The following is a 19360-nucleotide window of genomic DNA, read 5'->3' as shown; positions in this document are numbered from 1 at the left end:
ACATCTAGACCCAGTGAACTGTGAGCAGCTGGAGAAGTCTAGACTTCCAAAGACCAGATTCTCCTAATGCACGCGGGGCCTCGTCCTGAGTCTCCACACAGCATGCCGTTTGGGATTTTTAGCCCTATCCAAAGACTGAATAAACACAGCGTATGTCTAAGTATCGCTATATTTGGGGACTTATTGGATGAGGTACGGTGAGATACCGTGTCCGTACTGCTCTGTCTGGGAAAGAGAGAGATGGGTTTACTTTCTCAAAACTCCGGAATAACTAAGTGAAGTGCCACTGAGAAGAACCGACCTCAACTACTCCCAGAATGCCATTTTGAGTGCTCGTTTGTTCTTTATAATGAACTCAGATTGCACCATTAGCGGGGTTCCTGTCACATGCTTCGGAATGTCTTTTTTTTTTTTTCTCACAAAAACTGGGATTCATGTCAGACAGGGTCACTACTTTTTACTTCTTTGTTTTGTTTTGTTGTATTTGTTTTTGTGAGAGGGGAACCTGGGCCTAGAGGGAATTAGGAGTATTTTTGCACAACAGGTTTTAGGTTGTATTATTATTTTTCTTTTTTTCAGTGACTGGAAACTCAAGACATTTATCCTCACAATGTGAGCTGAGAGAAACTTGACCCGCGCTCGTCACAGAAAACCACCTGAATGGGTGAAAGAGAAGAGAAGCACGCAGTTCCGTCTGCTGAGCTCAGGGCGATGTGCGGTGGGGGAGGACAAAAGCGAGGAGACAGAGCGGCGTGCTCAGGTGTGCTCAGGTGTTCTGTGTGGGTTAGGGAGCTTGTCTCTCTTGTCATTGGAAGTAAACGGGTCCTGTCTGCACACGCACAACCCGCCTTCGTCTCCGTGGTGACGACACAAGAGAGCGCTCTCGTTTGTCAGGGCCCCCCCCCCCGACTCGAGCGGGGCAGATGTGGGGGCCACTCAGGGGAACCCCTGAGGACCGCACCTTTCCTCTCCGTCATTTTGAGGACCTGGTTCAGGCAGGGCTGGACCGCGAACGAGTTCTTCATCAGACTCTGGTTTGTCTTCCTCTGTATACCCTCCTTCCGGCCGCCCGATGAAAGGAGAGAATATTTTGGTACGTCCCGTATGCGGGGGACTGTGAACTGCGCGATTACTAGCTCATTGCAATGTGTTGCTGCTACAGTTAAAGAGACAAGGCCATGCAGTTCCTACGGTTGTCTGCCAATGATTTACAGACCGAAACCTAAGCTCTTGCCAGTAGTAGTCTTGATTAGTGCTTCACAATTGATTTCACCTGAAGCTCTCCTGTACACTACAATCAGGAATGGTGGGTGGGAGGTCGTTTGGCCTCCACTGAGTTTTACTGCAGTCCCTGGTGACACGGCAATTTTAACATCTTTAACAGGGCTGGTGGGCTCACAGGGCTGGTGGGCTGGTATACTCACAGGGCTGGTGGGCTGGTGTACTCACAGGGCTGCTGGTGTACTCACAGGGCTGGTATACTCACAGGGCTGCTGGTGTACTCACAGAGCTGGTATACTCACAGGGCTGCTGGTGTACTCACAGAGCTGGTGTACTCACAGGGCTGGTGGGCTGGTATACTCACAGGGCTGCTGGTGTACTCACAGAGCTGGTGTACTCACAGGGCTGGTGTACTCACAGGACCGGTGCGCTCACAGGGCTGGTGGGCTGGTATACTCACAGGACTGCTGGTGTACTCACAGAGCTGGTATACTCACAGGGCTGCTGGTGTACTCACAGAGCTGGTATACTCACAGGGCCGCTGGTGTACTCACAGAGCTGGTGTACTCACAGGGCTGGTGGGCTGGTATACTCACAGGGCTGCTGGTGTACTCACAGAGCTGGTATACTCACAGGGCTGCTGGTGTACTCACAGAGCTGGTATACTCACAGGGCTGCTGGTGTACTCACAGAGCTGGTATACTCACAGGGCTGCTGGTGTACTCACAGAGCTGGTATACTCAAAGGGCCGCTGGTGTACTCACAGAGCTGGTGTAGTCACAGGGCTGGTGGGCTGGTATACTCACAGAGCTGCTGGTGTACTCACAGAGCTGGTATACTCACAGGGCTGCTGGTGTACTCACAGAGCTGGTATACTCACAGGGCTGCTGGTGTACTCACAGAGCTGGTATACTCACAGGGCTGCTGGTGTACTCACAGAGCTGGTATACTCACAGGGCTGCTGGTGTACTCACAGAGCTGATATACTCACAGGGCTGCTGGTGTACTCACAGAGCTGGTGTACTCACAGGACTGGTGCGCTCACAGGGCTGGTGGGCTGGTGTACTCACAGGACTGGTGTACTCACAGAGCGGAAGCTTGGTGCTGGAGATAAAGGAGAGATTGAGCAGTGGAGCAGAGAGCAGGGATGGCAGCCAGCGACCGGCCCTGCCCAAGATTACCGCTATCAGCTGCCTATCTACACCGCCCTGCTCCCGCCACACAAACACACTTACCAGCCATTCATTGACGCTGCGCAGTCCAATCAAAACGCTGCTTCAGATTTGGCCATGTTTCTCTGTGGCAGATTAATCGGTTCTCCCAGAGTTAAATGTCTGGTAGGCGCTCCCTTTCTCTATGCCTGTTCAGCACCTCATTTTAAGCTGTACAGAGGTGAAGCCAAACATTTCTTTAAATCTGGAGATTTTGTTGCGATTCTGTATCCTCTGTCTGTGAGCATCACATTGTCAGTCCTGGCTTAGAATCCTGAGCCAACCTAATCTCTTCAAGACTGCTGTCTTTAAAAGTTTTCCCTTAAATGCTGTTGCTTCAGGCAAGATCCACTAAAAACACCGCGTATGGTTGTGTGGAGGGGCTGGGGTGCAGGTGGGCCTGGGTAGAGTTTCAGTTCTGCTGCTCCGCCACTCCTTCGCCTCCAGATAAACAGCACTCAGACGTGGAACAGTGCTTTGTCATGCCACGGTCTTCTTTTTATTCTTGGACACAATGGCTTCAGTCCCTCAGTTTTATAAACGGTGTTTTTCTGTGAGTCACACACTCCATAAAAACCTATAAACTTACCAGGAAGTCACCTTAAACGGTCACCTGACCCACTTCCAGGAATCACGGAAAGCCAAAGAGGTCCACTTGTCCGTTTGGTTACATCCATAAAGAACCTTCTGTCCAAGGTGCAAACAATGAATGTGTTTATATTCTACTATATGCAGCTACCAAATCACTGTACGTAAGGTATTTGCCAGAGGTTACCGTCTGTACCGAGTTTAAATTAATCTCCCATCTCGGTCTTTTGCAGCTAAAAACCGTGAAGTACAGTAAGAGCGTGCAACTATTCTTATAGCATAATGGAAGGAACCTGGTATGCATGTTCAGGGAGGGGATTTGCGGTAAACAGTCTGGAATGTTCCTAAGCGCAGGTGAAGTGTGAAGACATCCAGGGGGAGGGTTCAGAGGCAGGTGCCCTGCTGGAGAACCACCCAGCTCCACAGTGTGAATAATTTAGCTGTTAATCCCCCCGCAAATGTTCCCACCTGCCCCACTTACCCCCCTCCAACTGAGCTGCCATATCTGCCATACCGCCCCCCCCCCCACCCCCACCCCCCCCAAAACTCTCACACTCCCACAATTGGATTAGCACCCTGTCACTGGTCCCCCAGACGGGTCACATGACCTACAAACCCCATGAGAGCCCCCCCGACACCACTTTCATCCAAACCCCTGTGCCCAAAATGTACATTTTACCCACAATTCCCGTGAGCAGGAGAGACACTACTCATATATGGGAGAGAGGGAATTCTGAAAATGTTTTTTTTTTTTTTGTTTTAGCAAAGATATGAACTGCTAATTATTATTTACTGTTTGTGAGGTAGTCGCTGCATTCCTGGTATTGCTGGTGCTGATGGCTGTGTCTGTCTGAACATAAATGTGACTGCACATACCGTAGAAATGTGCATTATTTAGCGTGGGATTCTATAGACAGTAATATTGTGAGTATTTACTTTCATTTCGATAATTCGTTGACTGCATATACATTCAGTGATATTACAAGGGTATAAAATTAGAATGGGATTAGTGCGTGTGCTTGAATTCGGTTGAGTTGGTTGTTTTTCCCAAGAGCGGCTTGTGCTTTCTGTGGACAGCGCTGCTGATGACCTCATCAAGGCGAGAGAGGGAAAAAAGCAGGCAAAATAAAGACGCTCTTAAATCCAAACCTGAAAAGCTGCCAGCGTTCTGATTTTCTGGGAGAAACACACTGTAATGGATACCGCCACAGTTTCAAAACCCTGAGAAACCCAGACTCTTTAATAGGATTAGACTTAATGGATGTGGCCTTGTTTCAGTTTTCCACCGTATCTTTAGGCCTGACTTGTGAAAAAAGTACAAATCAAACTGGTTTGAGGGTTTTTGTACTTTGACTTTCGTCTTATAAACAAAGGCGCTCGCAGCTGGAAGTAAAGAATTTCTCCAACAATGGGGAGTAAAATGTAATTGAAATGAGAAAAAAACAATGATTTCCATAATAAACCACTTTCATTAGCCTTGAGACTACCTCAGACAGTCCCTACTGTTTATTTTTATAGGCTGTCAGGATATGCAATCGCACTATCCGTTAGTGTGTCATTTGTTGTTTATCGAGTTGCTTTTTTTAATCAAATCCTACGGTGATAACAACACGACTGACAAAATGATAAAGTACAAGGTCCACTCTTTGTGATCAGTTATCCTATTCAGCTGTATAATAGTAAATTAATTAAACTGATAACTTTGACGTAAATACAGGTGGTGGTTAAATAAGGTCACTTAAGCATTTGCTTCACTTTTGTGCATGTGAACACACGCGATGGGTGTTTTCTAACATGAATAACTGAAATGAATTTAACTGTCTAAATTAAGCGTCTATGAAGGAAACACACTTAAACCTGTCCCCAGGCAAACTTGTGGAGAAATGTTGTTGCTTCAGTGAAGCTCTTCTGAGGGAAAGCAACATGTCATTATGCTCCCTTTAAATCCTCATGACCGGAGAGATAGGCTGAGACCCAGAAAATCCTGCTTCTGGGCAGGACTGCGAGAGATTTTGTGAGAAGCCTTTGAGCAGACTGGTGCTGCGAACTGCACTGGCATTTCAGGGCATAACCTCTGCGTTTTTCCGACTGAACGAGATCGCCAAGCTTGTTAAAAGGAACAAAAACACTCAGGAGTTTGAGGCTGCGTTTCCTCAGCACACATTCACTTCAGATGGCCAGACTGTGCTAACGGACTGGGGCAGACTGTGCTAATGGGCTGGGGCAGACTGTGCTAACGGACTGGGGCAGACTGTGCTAACGGACTGGGGCAGACTGTGCTAACGGGCTGGGGCAGACTGTGCTAACGGGCTGGGGCAGACTGTGCTAAGGGGCTGGGGCAGACTGTGCTAACGGACTGGGGCAGACTGTGCTAACGGACTGGGGCAGACTGTGCTAAGGGGCTGGGGCAGACTGTGCTAGTGGGATTATGCTAATGGACTAGGCCAGACTGTGCTAACAGACTGGGGCAGACTGTGCTAAGGGGCTGGGGCAGACTGTGCTAAGGGGCTGGGGCAGACTGTGCTAGTGGGATTATTCTAACGGGCTGGGCCAGACTGTGCTAATGGGCTGGGGCAGACTGTGCTAACGGACGGGGGCAGACTGTGCTAAGGGGCTGGGGCAGACTGTGCTAGTGGGATTATGCTAATGGACTAGGCCAGACTGTGCTAACAGACTGGGGCAGACTGTGCTAAGGGGCTGGGGCAGACTGTGCTAAGGGGCTGGGGCAGACTGTGCTAGTGGGATTATTCTAACGGGCTGGGCCAGACTGTGCTAATGGGCTGGGGCAGACTGTGCTAACGGACGGGGGCAGACTGTGCTAATGGGCTGGGGCAGACTGTGCTAATGGGCTGGGGCAGACTGTGCTAACGGGCTGGGGCAGACTGTGCTAATGGGCTGGGGCAGACTGTGCTAACGGGCTGGGGCAGACTGTGCTAACGGGCTGGGGCAGACTGTGCTGACAGGGCGGGGGCAGACTGTTGTCCGTGTATCTGTTTCAGAGCGTGCGCTGAGCTGGGCAGAAGTGCGATGCGTAATGGAGCGATGCCCAGACAGTGCGAGGGGCGAAACGCGATCCTGCGGCCCCCTCAGCCCCGAACAATGAGCGCCCGGTGCCCAAAGCGGGCGCGCCTCCAGCACTCTGAAAGGAGGGGTCCTGCCCCGTTCCTCTGTTGCCTGACAGCACCGCGATCTGGAAGCCCCCCCCCCCCCCCCCCCCCCCCCCGTCGAGGGCTCCTCTCCTCCTCTGTCTCTGCCAGGCTCCCAGGCCTCCGCGGTACTGGTACTGGCGGCCTGTCCTGCAGAGTGGACATCCCCGCGTAATCCCCCCCGCGGTGCCTGTCCAGCTTATGGTGACGGTGCGGTTCAGCGGCCAGAGAGCTGGGCATGCGCGGCCGCAGGTTCGCTGCACAGGCGGGACACTGCTGTTCTACTCTTAAGCAAGATGCTTGGCCTGAACGGCTAAGCACGCAGCCAGCTGTGTGGATTCTGGATTCTGGATTCTGCGTGAAAAATTTAAATGTGTGTTGCCCGGGTTAAGAGTCTACGAAATGCCTAAATGTTCCCAACAGTTCACCTCAAAGGCCGCCGTCAAAGCAGAAACGTGCGACTGTCTCAGGGGTTCTGGCCCGGTCCTGCGGAGGAGGAACGGGGTTCTGGCTCGGCGCTGATGGATTCTGAAACCGTCATCGAAAGCCAAGGTCTCCGTTTTCACGGAGATTATTTTCACGCCGTTTTGGCCGTCGGCGGCTGCGCTGGGAGTCTTCGGCGCTGAGCCGGGCTTCAGCCGACGGACGCGCCCCCGGCTCTCGCCTCCTCTGACGTAAACATGCCGCGGAAGTGCGCCGTCAGCAGCCTGGTAACGCGCATAGCAACCGCTGACCGCGGGCACGCGTACCAGATGCGGCGACACCTCCCAATAACTCATACGGCCTCTCAGCTCTTTTTAAGGACGGGCTTGGACTAATAAGGCAAGGAGCACGGGCGCGCAGCACACGTCATCCTGTTGCTTTTCCTTCAGCTTTTCTACGTCAGTTAACCTCTCACTTATAACTTAAACTGGCAGCCTACTTGTAAAGACCCTGCGAATTCAGTGTTTTTCTTTTTTAGTGTGCATTTATCTGTAAGAACAAAAAGTGTACTCTCCGTTTCCAAGTTTATAAACAAAAAAATTATACAATTTCCTTTTGATGTATAGCAAAATGTTTTTTGAACAGGGGAAAACAACCCCCAACGCGATGATGCCAAAGCCAACCAAATCAGCAGTGGGATCGAAGCTATTCTGTCGCACGTGTCAGAGCCAATGCTGGCCAATCCCAGTGCTAGCAATATCTGCTGCCCCTGGGGTGGGATCTGTCAATAGAGCAAATTAGCATCCGGGGCAGCGAGCCATGTAGGTTAGCAAGCTATTGATATCCGCTAACTCAGTCAGACTGTTATCAAGTCTACCATACATCAACAAAAACCGAGCTAGATAGCTTGCTCATTAAAAGCTCCTTCATTTAATCTGATGAAGTCCTACCATACCATCATTTAGAATGTGCTGACATATACTAGTGCTTAATAACAAGTGCTTAATATCATAGTATTTACTATATTTCATTCTTCATTTAACATACAAATATTAAAAATGATGATTGCTCAGGGACTTGATCAAACTAGCTTGGCCGTAGACACACAGTAACATTATCTAGTAGTTTCTCAACACAAAATAAAATGAATAAAATGAGACTGTCCAGGCTGGTGGAGTGAGTGTGCAGTGTGGTCGGAGTAAGTTATGCTTATTTTGACAGTGGCATGTCATGCCCTTCTCCAGCAATCTCAGCGATGTCGACATTTTGCGTGGTGCATTTTGCGTCCGCCTCGTTGAGCTGCTTCTGTCCGATTCGGGGAAATTTGAGCCGGCCGCGACCCCAAAGCCCGGCTCGCTACCAGCCAGGAGTCGCGGGAAAGCCGCCTGAGAGCGGAGAGACTCCGCCCCGCCCCGCCCCGCCGCGCTCCGGGGCGATCCGCCTGGCCTCGCTCGCTTCGTCTTGGCTGCGATTACTGTCCCCCGCAGGAGAGCAGACGAGCGCCCCTCCCCCACGCGCACCGCCCTGGCGCTGCTAACAGTAGCTCTTTTGAGTTGGGTGCATTTGCTTTTCAACCCTGGGGGGTCCTTTAATGTTAAACAATCAGGGTGCTCCGTGTGCCTGCGTTCCCCTCTGAAAGCCCCAAACCGGTGCCAGCGCCCCCCCCCCCCCTGCACCCCCAGCGGACAGGGGAACAGGGCCTTGCTCTGTGTCTCACGCCCACGCGAAACGTTTCCATGGGAACGCCAAACAGCCCAAAAACACACCTTTTTCACTGCTGCATTTTCACAGGTAACTCCACCTCCTGAGATGTTCGGGCGTTATCGGCCAATGGCGGGGGGTGGTGCGGGGTGGTTGGGGGGGACCCAAAACTGTAACGGGACGCCGTACCTGCCCCGGCCTTGTGGCGACTCCGCCGGCTGCAGAATGTGCCGGAATCCCCTGGGAGGCCGGGCGTGGCGATGGAGGAGTCGTACACAAGGAACCGTGTCCGACGGGCGGGAAATCTAAACGAACAGGGAGAAAGATTTCCCTGGGAAAACCCCCGTCCCGCCCCGGCCCACAATGCACCTGGATAACGGGGAGGAGATGAGTGTGTGTGCGGGGGGAGCAGTCTGTGGAGGACTGAAACGAGTGGAAGGACACGGATATGTTTGGGGAGCACAGGAGCTCTGTAACTCTCTGAAAAAGGCTGCGAGGCGTGTGGAGCAGTGGGAGGCCGGCCTTTCAGCCGAAAGGACTGAGTCCCTGCCCAGGGCTGCGAGCTCTGCCCTGACAAAGCCAGGAAACCCAGCCTCCTTAGACCCTGTTAGACATTCAGAACACAGCCATGGTCTGTTCAAAGCCAGCACTCCAACTTCCCCCACCCCACCCCCACACACACGCACACACAAACGCGCGCACACACACGCACGCATGCACGCACACACACAGTGCACACACACATACGCCCCCCACCCCACCCACACACACACGCACACACAAACACACGCACGCACACACACACACACACACACATACCCCCACACACACACACACACACACACAGACTCACACACACCCAGAGAATTGAGATGGCCTCTTTGTGCTAATCCTGCTGTGGAGGGGGGGGGGACCCAGGTTTACATTTTCCCCTGCTGTTATTCTGTGAAGCAGGAAGCATCAAAGAGGTTATTGTGTTTCTCTGGAGGGTGGGGGGGGGGGGCAGGGTGGTGATGTGCTGCCAGTGGAATGCGGTGCATTAGCTCAGACCTGCAGCGTGGGGGGTGGGGGATGGGGGGTGGGGGGGGGGGGGCACACGTCCTGCGTGAAGGTCAGCGGAGGAGAAGGGGTGCGGACAGCATCCTCCCAGCCTGCCTTTTCCCGCCCAACCGCGTCAGCTCCCTCCCCAGCCTTTAGTTTACACTGTTGGGCCTCCTTGCTGTGTGACAACTTCAACAAAGACACAGTACCTCTCTCTCTCTCTCTCTCTCTCTCTCTCTCATCTCTCTCTCGTCTCCTGGGGGAGCACGGTTTTGGTCTCCGGTGTATTTAAACCCTTTAAACAGTAGTAGAAACTACTGCAGTGTCATCTGTTTTCGCACGACTTTCAGAAGTGAACTTTGTTTGAACATTCTCAGCGATGCACACGAGCACTTTCAGCTTTAACTGCTGCACCGTTAGAGTAATTCAAACCTACGCACTTCACCCCAGGTCTGAGTCCGTCCCCCTCTCTCCCTCAGCGCTGTGGGGGGTGGGGGGGGGGGGGTGGTACAGCCCGGTTTCCATGGTGACCCATTGTGTCAGGAAGCAGCTGGGCCCGTCCTGGCTGCAGGGAGGGCCCATCTGTTGCGGGCCGTTGTGTGTGCTCCAGCCAGGAAAGGGTGAAGAGCGTGCCGTCCTCTCTCCGTGTTGATCTTGGCATTGGCGCTTAGCCCCACACCGTCTGCCCCCCGCAACCCCACTCCCCCCCCCCCCCCCCCCCCCCCACCCCTCCAGCACTTCCTGTTAGCCACCAGCGGGGGGAGAGTTCTGCAGGCCTCGGATGGGGGGGGGGGGGGTGTAGATCTCTGCAAGCCACTCTCTTCCGCCTCTGAATTTAAAGGCCAATTTTACCCATCATGCAATTTTTTCTGTATGTTGTCCTGCAACCATAATATCAGTGCAATGCAAGGCTGTATGCTAATTGTTTTTCCAGGGAGCACGTGTTCTCATGAGTTAAAAAGCTTAGGAGGAGGCTAATGCATCCCAATTAGTGCTTGTGCTCCTAAATTATTTTTGCAGTCAGCACTTGTCTAATGTCCAGAGGGAATGCTCCTGAAACAGGAGCGCTGCAGAGCTGTGCAATGATGTTTGCATTTTTAGAAAAAATTATTAAGTTCCCTGAAATGTTCTGTTCAGTGTAGAGGAAGTACAATCTGTAGTGCATTTTTCTGTTTGCTGCCAAATGATGAAAAAACTACACATTGCAGCCTGGGGAAAGTGAGGGTTAAAAGACAATTATGGATCATCATTTATCTTATTTCAAATGTAATGAGATGTTGTCTAGTGGGACACCTTAAGGACAATCATGCACAAATGCCACAGTGTAACCCTCTGAAAACGTGTTTTAACATCAAACACACACACAGCTATCCAGGCATTTTCCTATCTCTTCTCTGACTCACTTTCACAAATGATTTCATTTGTGGGAAACACGGTTCATTTGTACTGAGGTCTAGGTTACCTTACAATTTGTGTAATTTGTTTTGTAAGATTATGAAAGGGAGAAAATGTTTCATTTCTGTGAAGTTGGCCTTTAAGGCTGCAGAGAAAGCACTGCAATTTTATCAGAACTAAAGAACTAAAGGTCTCCTCTGCTTGGCACTGCCTAGAACAGGCTCAAGAGGAGAGAGCAGAAACAACTCCACATTTGCGTCATTAGCAGAGCTTCCATTATCCGGGTCATTGATCTGACTCATAAACCTTTTAAAACCAGGCCATTGGCTTCCTGAAGCAGTGTGCCCTGCAGAACTCCACATTACTTCCTGACCTTGTTATGTCCACGGATGAGCACGTCGTGGAACTGCGCGGGCAGAATGATATTAGGTCAGTCAGGATATTACTGTTTTTTCCGACTGACATTGAAATCCACTGCAAATGGTCATAATAAGGAGTGTAATGTGAAGAGGCTCTGGGATTGAAGCGAGCAGATATTAACTGAGAACATATGCACATTAAAACGGGGGGGGGGGGGGGGGGTGGGAACTACAGGGCGTGGCTCCACTGCGGCCATTCGGTTTCACAAGGTCAGTGTTTTCCTGTTCTGCCACGAGGAGGCAGGATGTGATGTCATCGCTGACCTCTGACCCCTGTCCCGTTCCCCTGCAGGCCCAGCAGCGGGACGCCTTCGTGCAGGAGCGCTACGGGCGCTACGACCTCAGCGACCCCTTCCTGGCGCTGCAGCGGGACGGCGAGGCGGCGGGGGGGCGGGGCCGGGGCGAGAGGGCGGGGCCCGCGGCCTGCCCGAACCCCCTGGCCGTGCTGAAGCTGGTCATGGCGCACTGCAAGAGGATGCAGGAGAGGATGATGGGACAGCTGGCGGCCGTGGAGAGCCGGCACAGGAAGGTAGGGCCACGCCCGTCCGCTCCGCGCTCCTGCGTGTACGGTATACGTGTTCTCACCGCATTCACAAGTCTCACATTCTGTAGATTCAATCAGATTCCGCAGATTACTGATATTAAAAGAACATTTTCACCAAAATCACACTTATTTTTATTCATTTATTGATTTATGTATTTAGTTTCCACATCAATGTAAATGTGCCTCAGTTAGTTAATGAGCTAATCACCCGTAGTCTCTGGGGCTAAATTAGCCAGATACGCAGCTCCTGTCTGTAGTGCTACATAGATACAGGATGTCATCCCTGATTCTATAGACCCACCTGGTACTGAGCTCCTTCCTGTAGTGCTACATAGATACAGGATGTCATCCCTGATTCTATAGACTCACCTGGTACTGAGCTCCTTCCTGTAGTGCTACATAGATACAGGATGTCATCCCTGATTTTATAGACTCACCTGGTACTGAGCTCCTTCCTGTAGTGCTACATAGATACAGGATGTCATCCCTGATTCTATAGACTTACCTGGTACTGAGCTCCTTCCTGTAGTGCTACATAGATACAGGATGTCATCCCTGATTTTATAGACTCACCTGGTACTGAGCTCCTTCCTGTAGTGCTACATAGATACAGGATGTCATCCCTGATTCTATAGACTTACCTGGTACTGAGCTCCTTCCTGTAGTGCTACATAGATACAGGATGTCATCCCTGATTTTATAGACTCACCTGGTACTGAGCTCCTTCCTGTAGTGCTACATAGATACAGGATGTCATCCCTGATTTTATAGACTTACCTGGTACTGAGCTCCTTCCTGTAGTGCTACATAGATACAGGATGTCACCCCTGATTTTATAGACTTACCTGGTACTGAGCTCCTTCCTGTAGTGCTACATAGATACAGGATGTCGTCCCTGATTTTATAGACTTGCCTGGTACTGAGCTCCTTCCTGTAGTGCTACATAGATACAGGATGTCGTCCCTGATTTTATAGACTTGCCTGGTACTGAGCTCCTTCCTGTAGTGCTACATAGATACAGGATGTCGTCCCTGATTCTATAGACTCACCTGGTACTGAGCTCCTTCCTGTAGTGCTACATAGATACAGGATGTCATCTCTGATTCTATAGACTCAACAGGCACTGAGCTCCTGAAATTGTTGTACACAAAGTGTGGTTGGCATTAGGACTTTCTGGTGTGACGTAACAGTATGAATGTCCACCCCCACAGCATTGCGTTTGGTCATGTCCTCAAAGAGAACTTTCAGAAGAATGTTTTTGCCATGTGTCAGCTTTAACAGTGAGGACAAATGGAGGACATTCAATGGTACAAATATGGAGCAGAATACCTGGTGCAAATAAAGAATCTGTGCCAATATTCAAGAATGAAACGGTACTGTATTTTGTTGAAAACTCACTGAATGTTATAAAATGTAACCGGGATCTAAATTGTTAAAAATGCATACCTGACCCAGGTCTCTGCAGAATTCTGAAGCGACCAGTAAGGATCTGCTCCTAGTGGAGCAGCTGTCTCACTGGCTACGTTGCCGTTTGGTTTCCCAGGGCTGCAGATGATCGCCCAGCCCATCTCTCCAGATTAGGGGCTGTGTTTTAGCGTCCTGCTTCCTCTCCTGCTCAGGGCTCAGGGGGAAGAGCAGGTGTCTGAAACACTCCAGCACTTTTAAACACGTCTCTGCCCAGGGAGCCCAGCGCTAACCTGTCCTCTTTAATATTCTGAGGAAGTGTCCGTTAAGTGCTTTCCTGGGGTGTTTTTCTAAAACGACTTCAACTCCTGCGGAAATTTCCATTCAGTCGGTTATAATGGCCAATACCTTCAGAATAAGATACTGCAAATGCATGCAAAATACTCTGCTCACACATTTTCAGGCACAGGAATCGAACCATCCTGAGCCAATATCACTTGTGTGTAGAGAGAACTGGACAGTAACAGATTCCCAGTTCCCAACTGTACTGTAACATTTGCCAATTATTGCCAGTTTTCCTCTGTGATTTATTTGTACGTCAGCACCTTATCTACAGTTTCCTCCAAACATACTTACAGTAGCTATTAGCGCCAAAGGTTAACACAACACATTATAGACAACTACAGGGGCTGCTGTGGGCCTCAACCCCTTAAGGGACTGTTCTAGTGCATGGATTAGCTCTATGGTCTCCACCCTGCCAGTACTGACTGTCTGGTTTTCAGGAGAGGCATCAAAATTGAATTTTTCAGCTTCGATGGAAGGCAGAAACTAAACTTGTAATATGAATAATATGGAGGCAGATATCACAAACTGTGCAGAATGTTTGGTATTTTAGGGTGACTGTGATTGGTGGATGTGTAGAATGTGTGGTATTTTAGGGTGACAGTGATTGATGGACATGTTGAATGTTTGGTATTTTAGGGTGAATGTGATTGGTTGATGTGTAGAATGTGTGATATTTTAGGGTGTCTGTGATTAGTTGATGTGTAGAATGTGTGGTATTTTAGGTTGACTGTGATTGGTGGACTTGTAGAATGTGTGGTATTTTAGGGTGACTGTGATTGGTGAACATGTAGAATGTGTGGTTTTTAGGGTGGCTGTGATTGGTGGATTTGTAGAATGTGTGGTATTTTAGGGTGACTGTGATTGGTGGACGTGTAGAATCTGTGGTATTTTAGGGTGACTGTGATTGGTGGACGTGTAGAATCTGTGGTATTTTAGGGTGACTGTGATTGGTGGATTTGTAGAATCTGTGGTATTTTAGGGTGACTGTGATTGGTGGACGTGTAGAATCTGTGGTATTTTAGGATGACTGTGATTGGTGCATGTGTAGAATGTGTGGTATTTTAGGGTGACTGATAAATGGGTGAAATGTGGCGAGCCCAGCAGCTGCTGCTCCTTACTGGAGACACGCCTCCTGCAGCAGACATCCCTATTGTTCCTCCTCCTCTCTTTGTTCTGACACCCGGCCTCACACAATGGAGCTTCTGCCACTAAGTGCTGCACAGACAGATCTACACACATCAACAGAGACTGTGTCTGAGCACAGAGCACTCCTGTAAGGAGACAGAGGAGCAGAGAGCTGTCAGACTTGTGATCTCACTGCTGCCCCCTTGTGTCCGCGGCAGGTCATCGCAGACCTGGAGGAGGAGAAGCGGCGGCATGCGCAGGACACAGCAGAGGGGGACGACGTCACCTACATGCTGGAAAAGGAGAGAGAGCGGCTCCTGCAGCAGGTAACGTCCCAGCAACATCACGACAACGTTCCCACAGCGCTCCAGCAGTCAGCTCTCAACACTGCCCAACGTCCCGTTTCATTACATTACATTACAGGCATTTAGCAGACACTCTTATCCAGAGCGACTTACACAACTTTTTACATAGCATTTTACATTGTATCCATTTATACAGCTGGATATATATACTGAAGCAATGCAGGTTAAGTACCTTGCTCAAGGGTACAACGGCAGTGTCCTTACCCGGGAATCGAACCGGCGACCTTTCGGTTACAAGCCCAGTTCCTTACCCACTGTGCCACACTCCGTTTCAGAACCGGTCTTTCTGCACCTACTCAGTAACAGTCCTTATTAATAATCATTCTTCCTCACAAGCAGGAAATAAGTGTCCCTCAGCCACCTCTCCACTGGCCCACTGGCCTGAGAATGGGTGTGCAGTTCACTCATCTCCTCGCGTTAGGGGCCAACTAAACGACCGAAACATTAAAACAGACTGACAGACACATCTAGGGCACATACGTCTTTTTTTTTGGCATTGGTGGCTCAGCCCACCGCCCCCCCCCATCCCCCAGCCCCCAATTCCTGGAAACTGGAAGAGGAACCAGACTTCAGGCCAAGTAAGGCTCACTCACCGAGCCGGAAAGTGACTGCTGGAACGCGGCCCAATCAAATGGAGCTGAAATGGAAGAGAGGGAGAGCTGCTTAGGAGAGGAGGGAGACCCTTAGAGAGAGAACCCTTTCCACAGCTCTCAGGAGAGACGCTTAGAGAGAGAACCCTTTCCACAGAGCTCAGAGTCAGGAGAGACTCTTAGAGAGAGAACCCTTTCCACAGAGCTCAGAGTCAGGAGAGACGCTTAGAGAGAGAACCCTTTCCACAGAGCTCAGGAGAGACTCTTAGAGAGAGAACCCTTTCCACAGAGCTCAGAGTCAGGAGAGACTCTTAGAGAGAGAACCCTTTCCACAGAGCTCAGGAGAGACTCTTAGAGAGAGAACCCTTTCCACAGAGCTCAGAGTCAGGAGAGACCCTTAGAGAGAGAACCCTTTCCACAGAGCTCAGGAGAGACTCTTAGAGAGAGAACCCTTTCCACAGAGCTCAGAGTCAGGAGAGACCCTTAGAGAGAGAACCCTTTCCACAGAGCTCAGGAGAGACTCTTAGAGAGAGAACCCTTTCCACAGAGCTCAGGAGAGACTCTTAGAGAGAGAACCCTTTCCACAGAGCTCAGGAGAGACTCTTAGAGAGAGAACCCTTTCCACAGAGCTCAGGAGAGACTCTTAGAGAGAGAACCCTTTCCACAGAGCTCAGGAGAGACTCTTAGAGAGAGAACCCTTTCCACAGAGCTCAGAGTCAGGAGAGACGCTTAGAGAGAGAACCCTTTCCACAGAGCTCAGAGTCAGGAGAGACTCTTAGAGAGAGAACCCTTTCCACAGAGCTCAGGAGAGACTCTTAGAGAGAGAACCCTTTCCACAGCTCTCAGGAGAGACTCTTAGAGAGAGAACCCTTTCCACAGCTCTCAGGAGAGACGCTTAGAGAGAGAACCCTTTCCACAGAGCTCAGAGTCAGGAGAGACTCTTAGAGAGAGAACCCTTTCCACAGAGCTCAGAGTCAGGAGAGACGCTTAGAGAGAGAACCCTTTCCACAGAGCTCAGGAGAGATGCTTAGAGAGAGAACCCTTTCCACAGAGCCCAGGAGAGACGCTTAGAGAGAGAGAACTGGGGAATAAGAGTTCGCGGGCACGGGGAGGCGGGGGCTGCTCTGTGAAATTCCGCTGGAATCGACCGTGTTCCAGGAAAACAAGCGCGACGTTCTAATGTTTTTATTTAGCGCGGAGGCGGAGAGTGGAGCCTGGGTCGGCCCGGCGTGCGGTGCTCAGCGGCCGCTCCGTGGGAGCGGTGCGGCGGAAAGGCCCCATTGTTGCCGAGCGGGTGTTGTGTTCAGGACAGGAAGGCGGGCGGCGGTGGGGGTCAGGGAGAAAAAAGCTGCGGAGTTGCGTAAGAGCGCGTTCCTGGACATTTCCCCAACTTCCTGCTCAGCACCTCCGTGCTTCTCTGCCAGAGGGGGCCTCACTCTGACTGCTGAGCACTGCCACTGGTTTGGGAAATGTGCGTGTAACGCTCAAGAGGCTGCAGGTTCGAATCCCAGTTGGGGCATTGCCATTGTAGCCTTGAAATACGTAAGATGCTTATCCTGAACTGCTGCAGTGAAATATCTCACACATAAAAATGTTAGCTGTGATAGTCGCCATTCCAACAAGATGCTTTTAACATACTTTCAGTGTAAATTTTGGTCACCATTTGAACATCAACCATCATTTTGATGTGGACTGAAAAGCATTTCCTGGAACATTACCTGACCCCAAAAATTGCAGGTTATTGACAGACTCCGAGCCCATTCGCTGCTCAGGAACACATATATTACATCGGTCCTGTCAAAGGCATTCATCCTGCCTCGTCCACTGTTCGGATTCCCGATCACACTGCATTTCGCATGCCTTCCCGATCACAGCCTTTACCGAGCTTCAAACGACGTGGCTTGCTCTGCTGAACTCGAAACGATTGCACTTTCCGCGCTGAACCTTAGAACTTTAAATGATTTAACCTGCTGTGCGGAGCCTGTAATGGTTTGACCTGGCTGTGCTGAACTGGAAATTATTTAAATGAGCAGATTGCAAGAGGCCTTTGAAGCACCTTTCCTAGCCGGGCCGACCATGTTTATTAATCGTACTTTGTCTCCCCCTTATGGTCAGAAGTGAGAAGACTAGATCTAGCAGTCCTCAAATATTATTCATGGCCAACTTGAGGGTGGCAGAGTACTTGAACATGGACTTCTGTCATGGAGATTGCAGGTTCATTTCCCAAATTAGACGCGGCAGTTCCTAAGGTAGTTAAGCTGCATCGCGTCAGTAAATATTCAGCTGTATAAATACTCTGTATCTAAACCTGTAAACTGTGGCAGTTGCTCAAGACAAGAACTGCGAACAGACGCCATCGAACAAACTCAGCAGGCCGGTTTCAACAAGTGACGCGTAAAAGAAGAACAAACTCATTTTCAGTCACCAATGGGGTGGGGGCACCTGTTTGTTTGGGCAACGCCAGGGAAACATCGGTTAAGCAGCAAAGCAGCTGCCTGCACTCTATGACCACAATCTTGATCAAACTGTAATTTTACCCATGGACCACTAGGGGTGCTCACGGACCACAGTCTGGGACCTACTGGAACAGATTAATTTGTACACTGCAAATTCCACAAATTCCACATAATGCTGCTTCATAATACATTTGCTTGTTTTTATTCGAATCAGTTAATAATCATTTTGCATTATTCCTATGTATTATTGCATATATATTTTAAAGTACTGTGCATTTCAATTAATGTCTTATTTTGCAATTCAGTGTTGTTTTCACAATGCAGTGTTATGCATGTATTTAGATGCTGAAATATCAGAAAATCTTTCCAAAATATGACAAATCAAAAATGGCCACTGGATCTCCATGTTTAGTAAAATGCTGTTTTTGCTATGATGAATAATGAATGCTGAAGAGAGCAGATATATCAGATCTCCATACAGTGTCGTGAAAAAGTATTTTCTCCTTCCTGATTTCCTCTGCTATTGCACATTTTTTAAACTGAATGATGTCAGATCTTTAGACAGAATGTATTATTAGACAAAGAGAACCTGAGTAAACACAAAACACAGTAAAAAAATTATTATTTCATTTATTTAATGAAAAAGTAATCAAACATCCATATCACCCATGTGAAAAATGAATTGCCCCCTTGAACTTAATAACTCCCGAGACAGCAAAGTATCCCCACACCATCACACTACCACCACCATATTTGACCGTATATGGTCAATGATGCTCTTATTGTGAAATGCTGTATTTGCTTTACACCAGATATAATGAGGCCCATGTCACCCAGAAAGTTTGACATTTGACTCATCTGTCCATAGAATACTATCCCAAAAGGCTTGAGGATCATCCAGGTGCTTTATTCTGTGATGGGCATTGATGTTTCTTGGTTAGCAGTGGTTTCCATCTTGCTACTCTCCCATGAATCCCACTTTGGCCCAGTGTCTTTCTTATTGTGGAGTCATGAACACTGCCCTTAGCTGAGGTTAGAGAGGCCTGCCGTTCTTTGGATGCTCTTCTAGGATCTTTTGTGACTTCCTGGATGAGCTATCATTGCACCCTTGGGGAAATGTTGGCTGGCCGGTCACTCCTGTTCCAAATGTTCTCCATTTGGTGATAATGGCCCTCACTGTAGTTCAGTAGAGTCCGAGAGCCTTAGAAATGGCTGTGTAACCCTTTCAAGACTGATACATTTCAAGAAATATTTTCCTCATCTCTTCTGGAATTTTCTTTGATTGTGGCATAGTGTGCATGAAGAAACTTTGTGGCGACTACTTCTCTCTGATTGTAAGGTTAAATATGAGTGAGATTTAGATTAAACAGACCTGGCTGCAATCAA

The 19360-nt window shown here is 49.6% G+C and overlaps 1 protein-coding gene across 3 annotated transcripts in view; it reads left to right on the top strand.

The window, feature by feature from the left end:
* Positions 1–19360, top strand: part of cttnbp2nlb (CTTNBP2 N-terminal like b) — a 43459-nt gene that overhangs the window by 17772 nt on the left and 6327 nt on the right. For all 3 annotated transcript variants that reach the window (XM_035383631.1, XM_035383630.1, XM_035383629.1), the window contains exons 3-4: positions 11438–11674; positions 14782–14889. In XM_035383631.1, coding sequence (XP_035239522.1) covers positions 11438–11674; positions 14782–14889 — 345 coding nt within the window. The remainder of the gene's footprint in view (positions 1–11437; positions 11675–14781; positions 14890–19360) is intronic.

This window comes from Anguilla anguilla, chromosome 11, assembly GCF_013347855.1.
Source record: "Anguilla anguilla isolate fAngAng1 chromosome 11, fAngAng1.pri, whole genome shotgun sequence".
Classification (NCBI taxonomy): domain Eukaryota; kingdom Metazoa; phylum Chordata; class Actinopteri; order Anguilliformes; family Anguillidae; genus Anguilla; species Anguilla anguilla.
The sequence above is the reverse complement of the archived record's forward strand: the minus strand, read 5'-3'. Positions and strand labels throughout refer to the sequence as shown.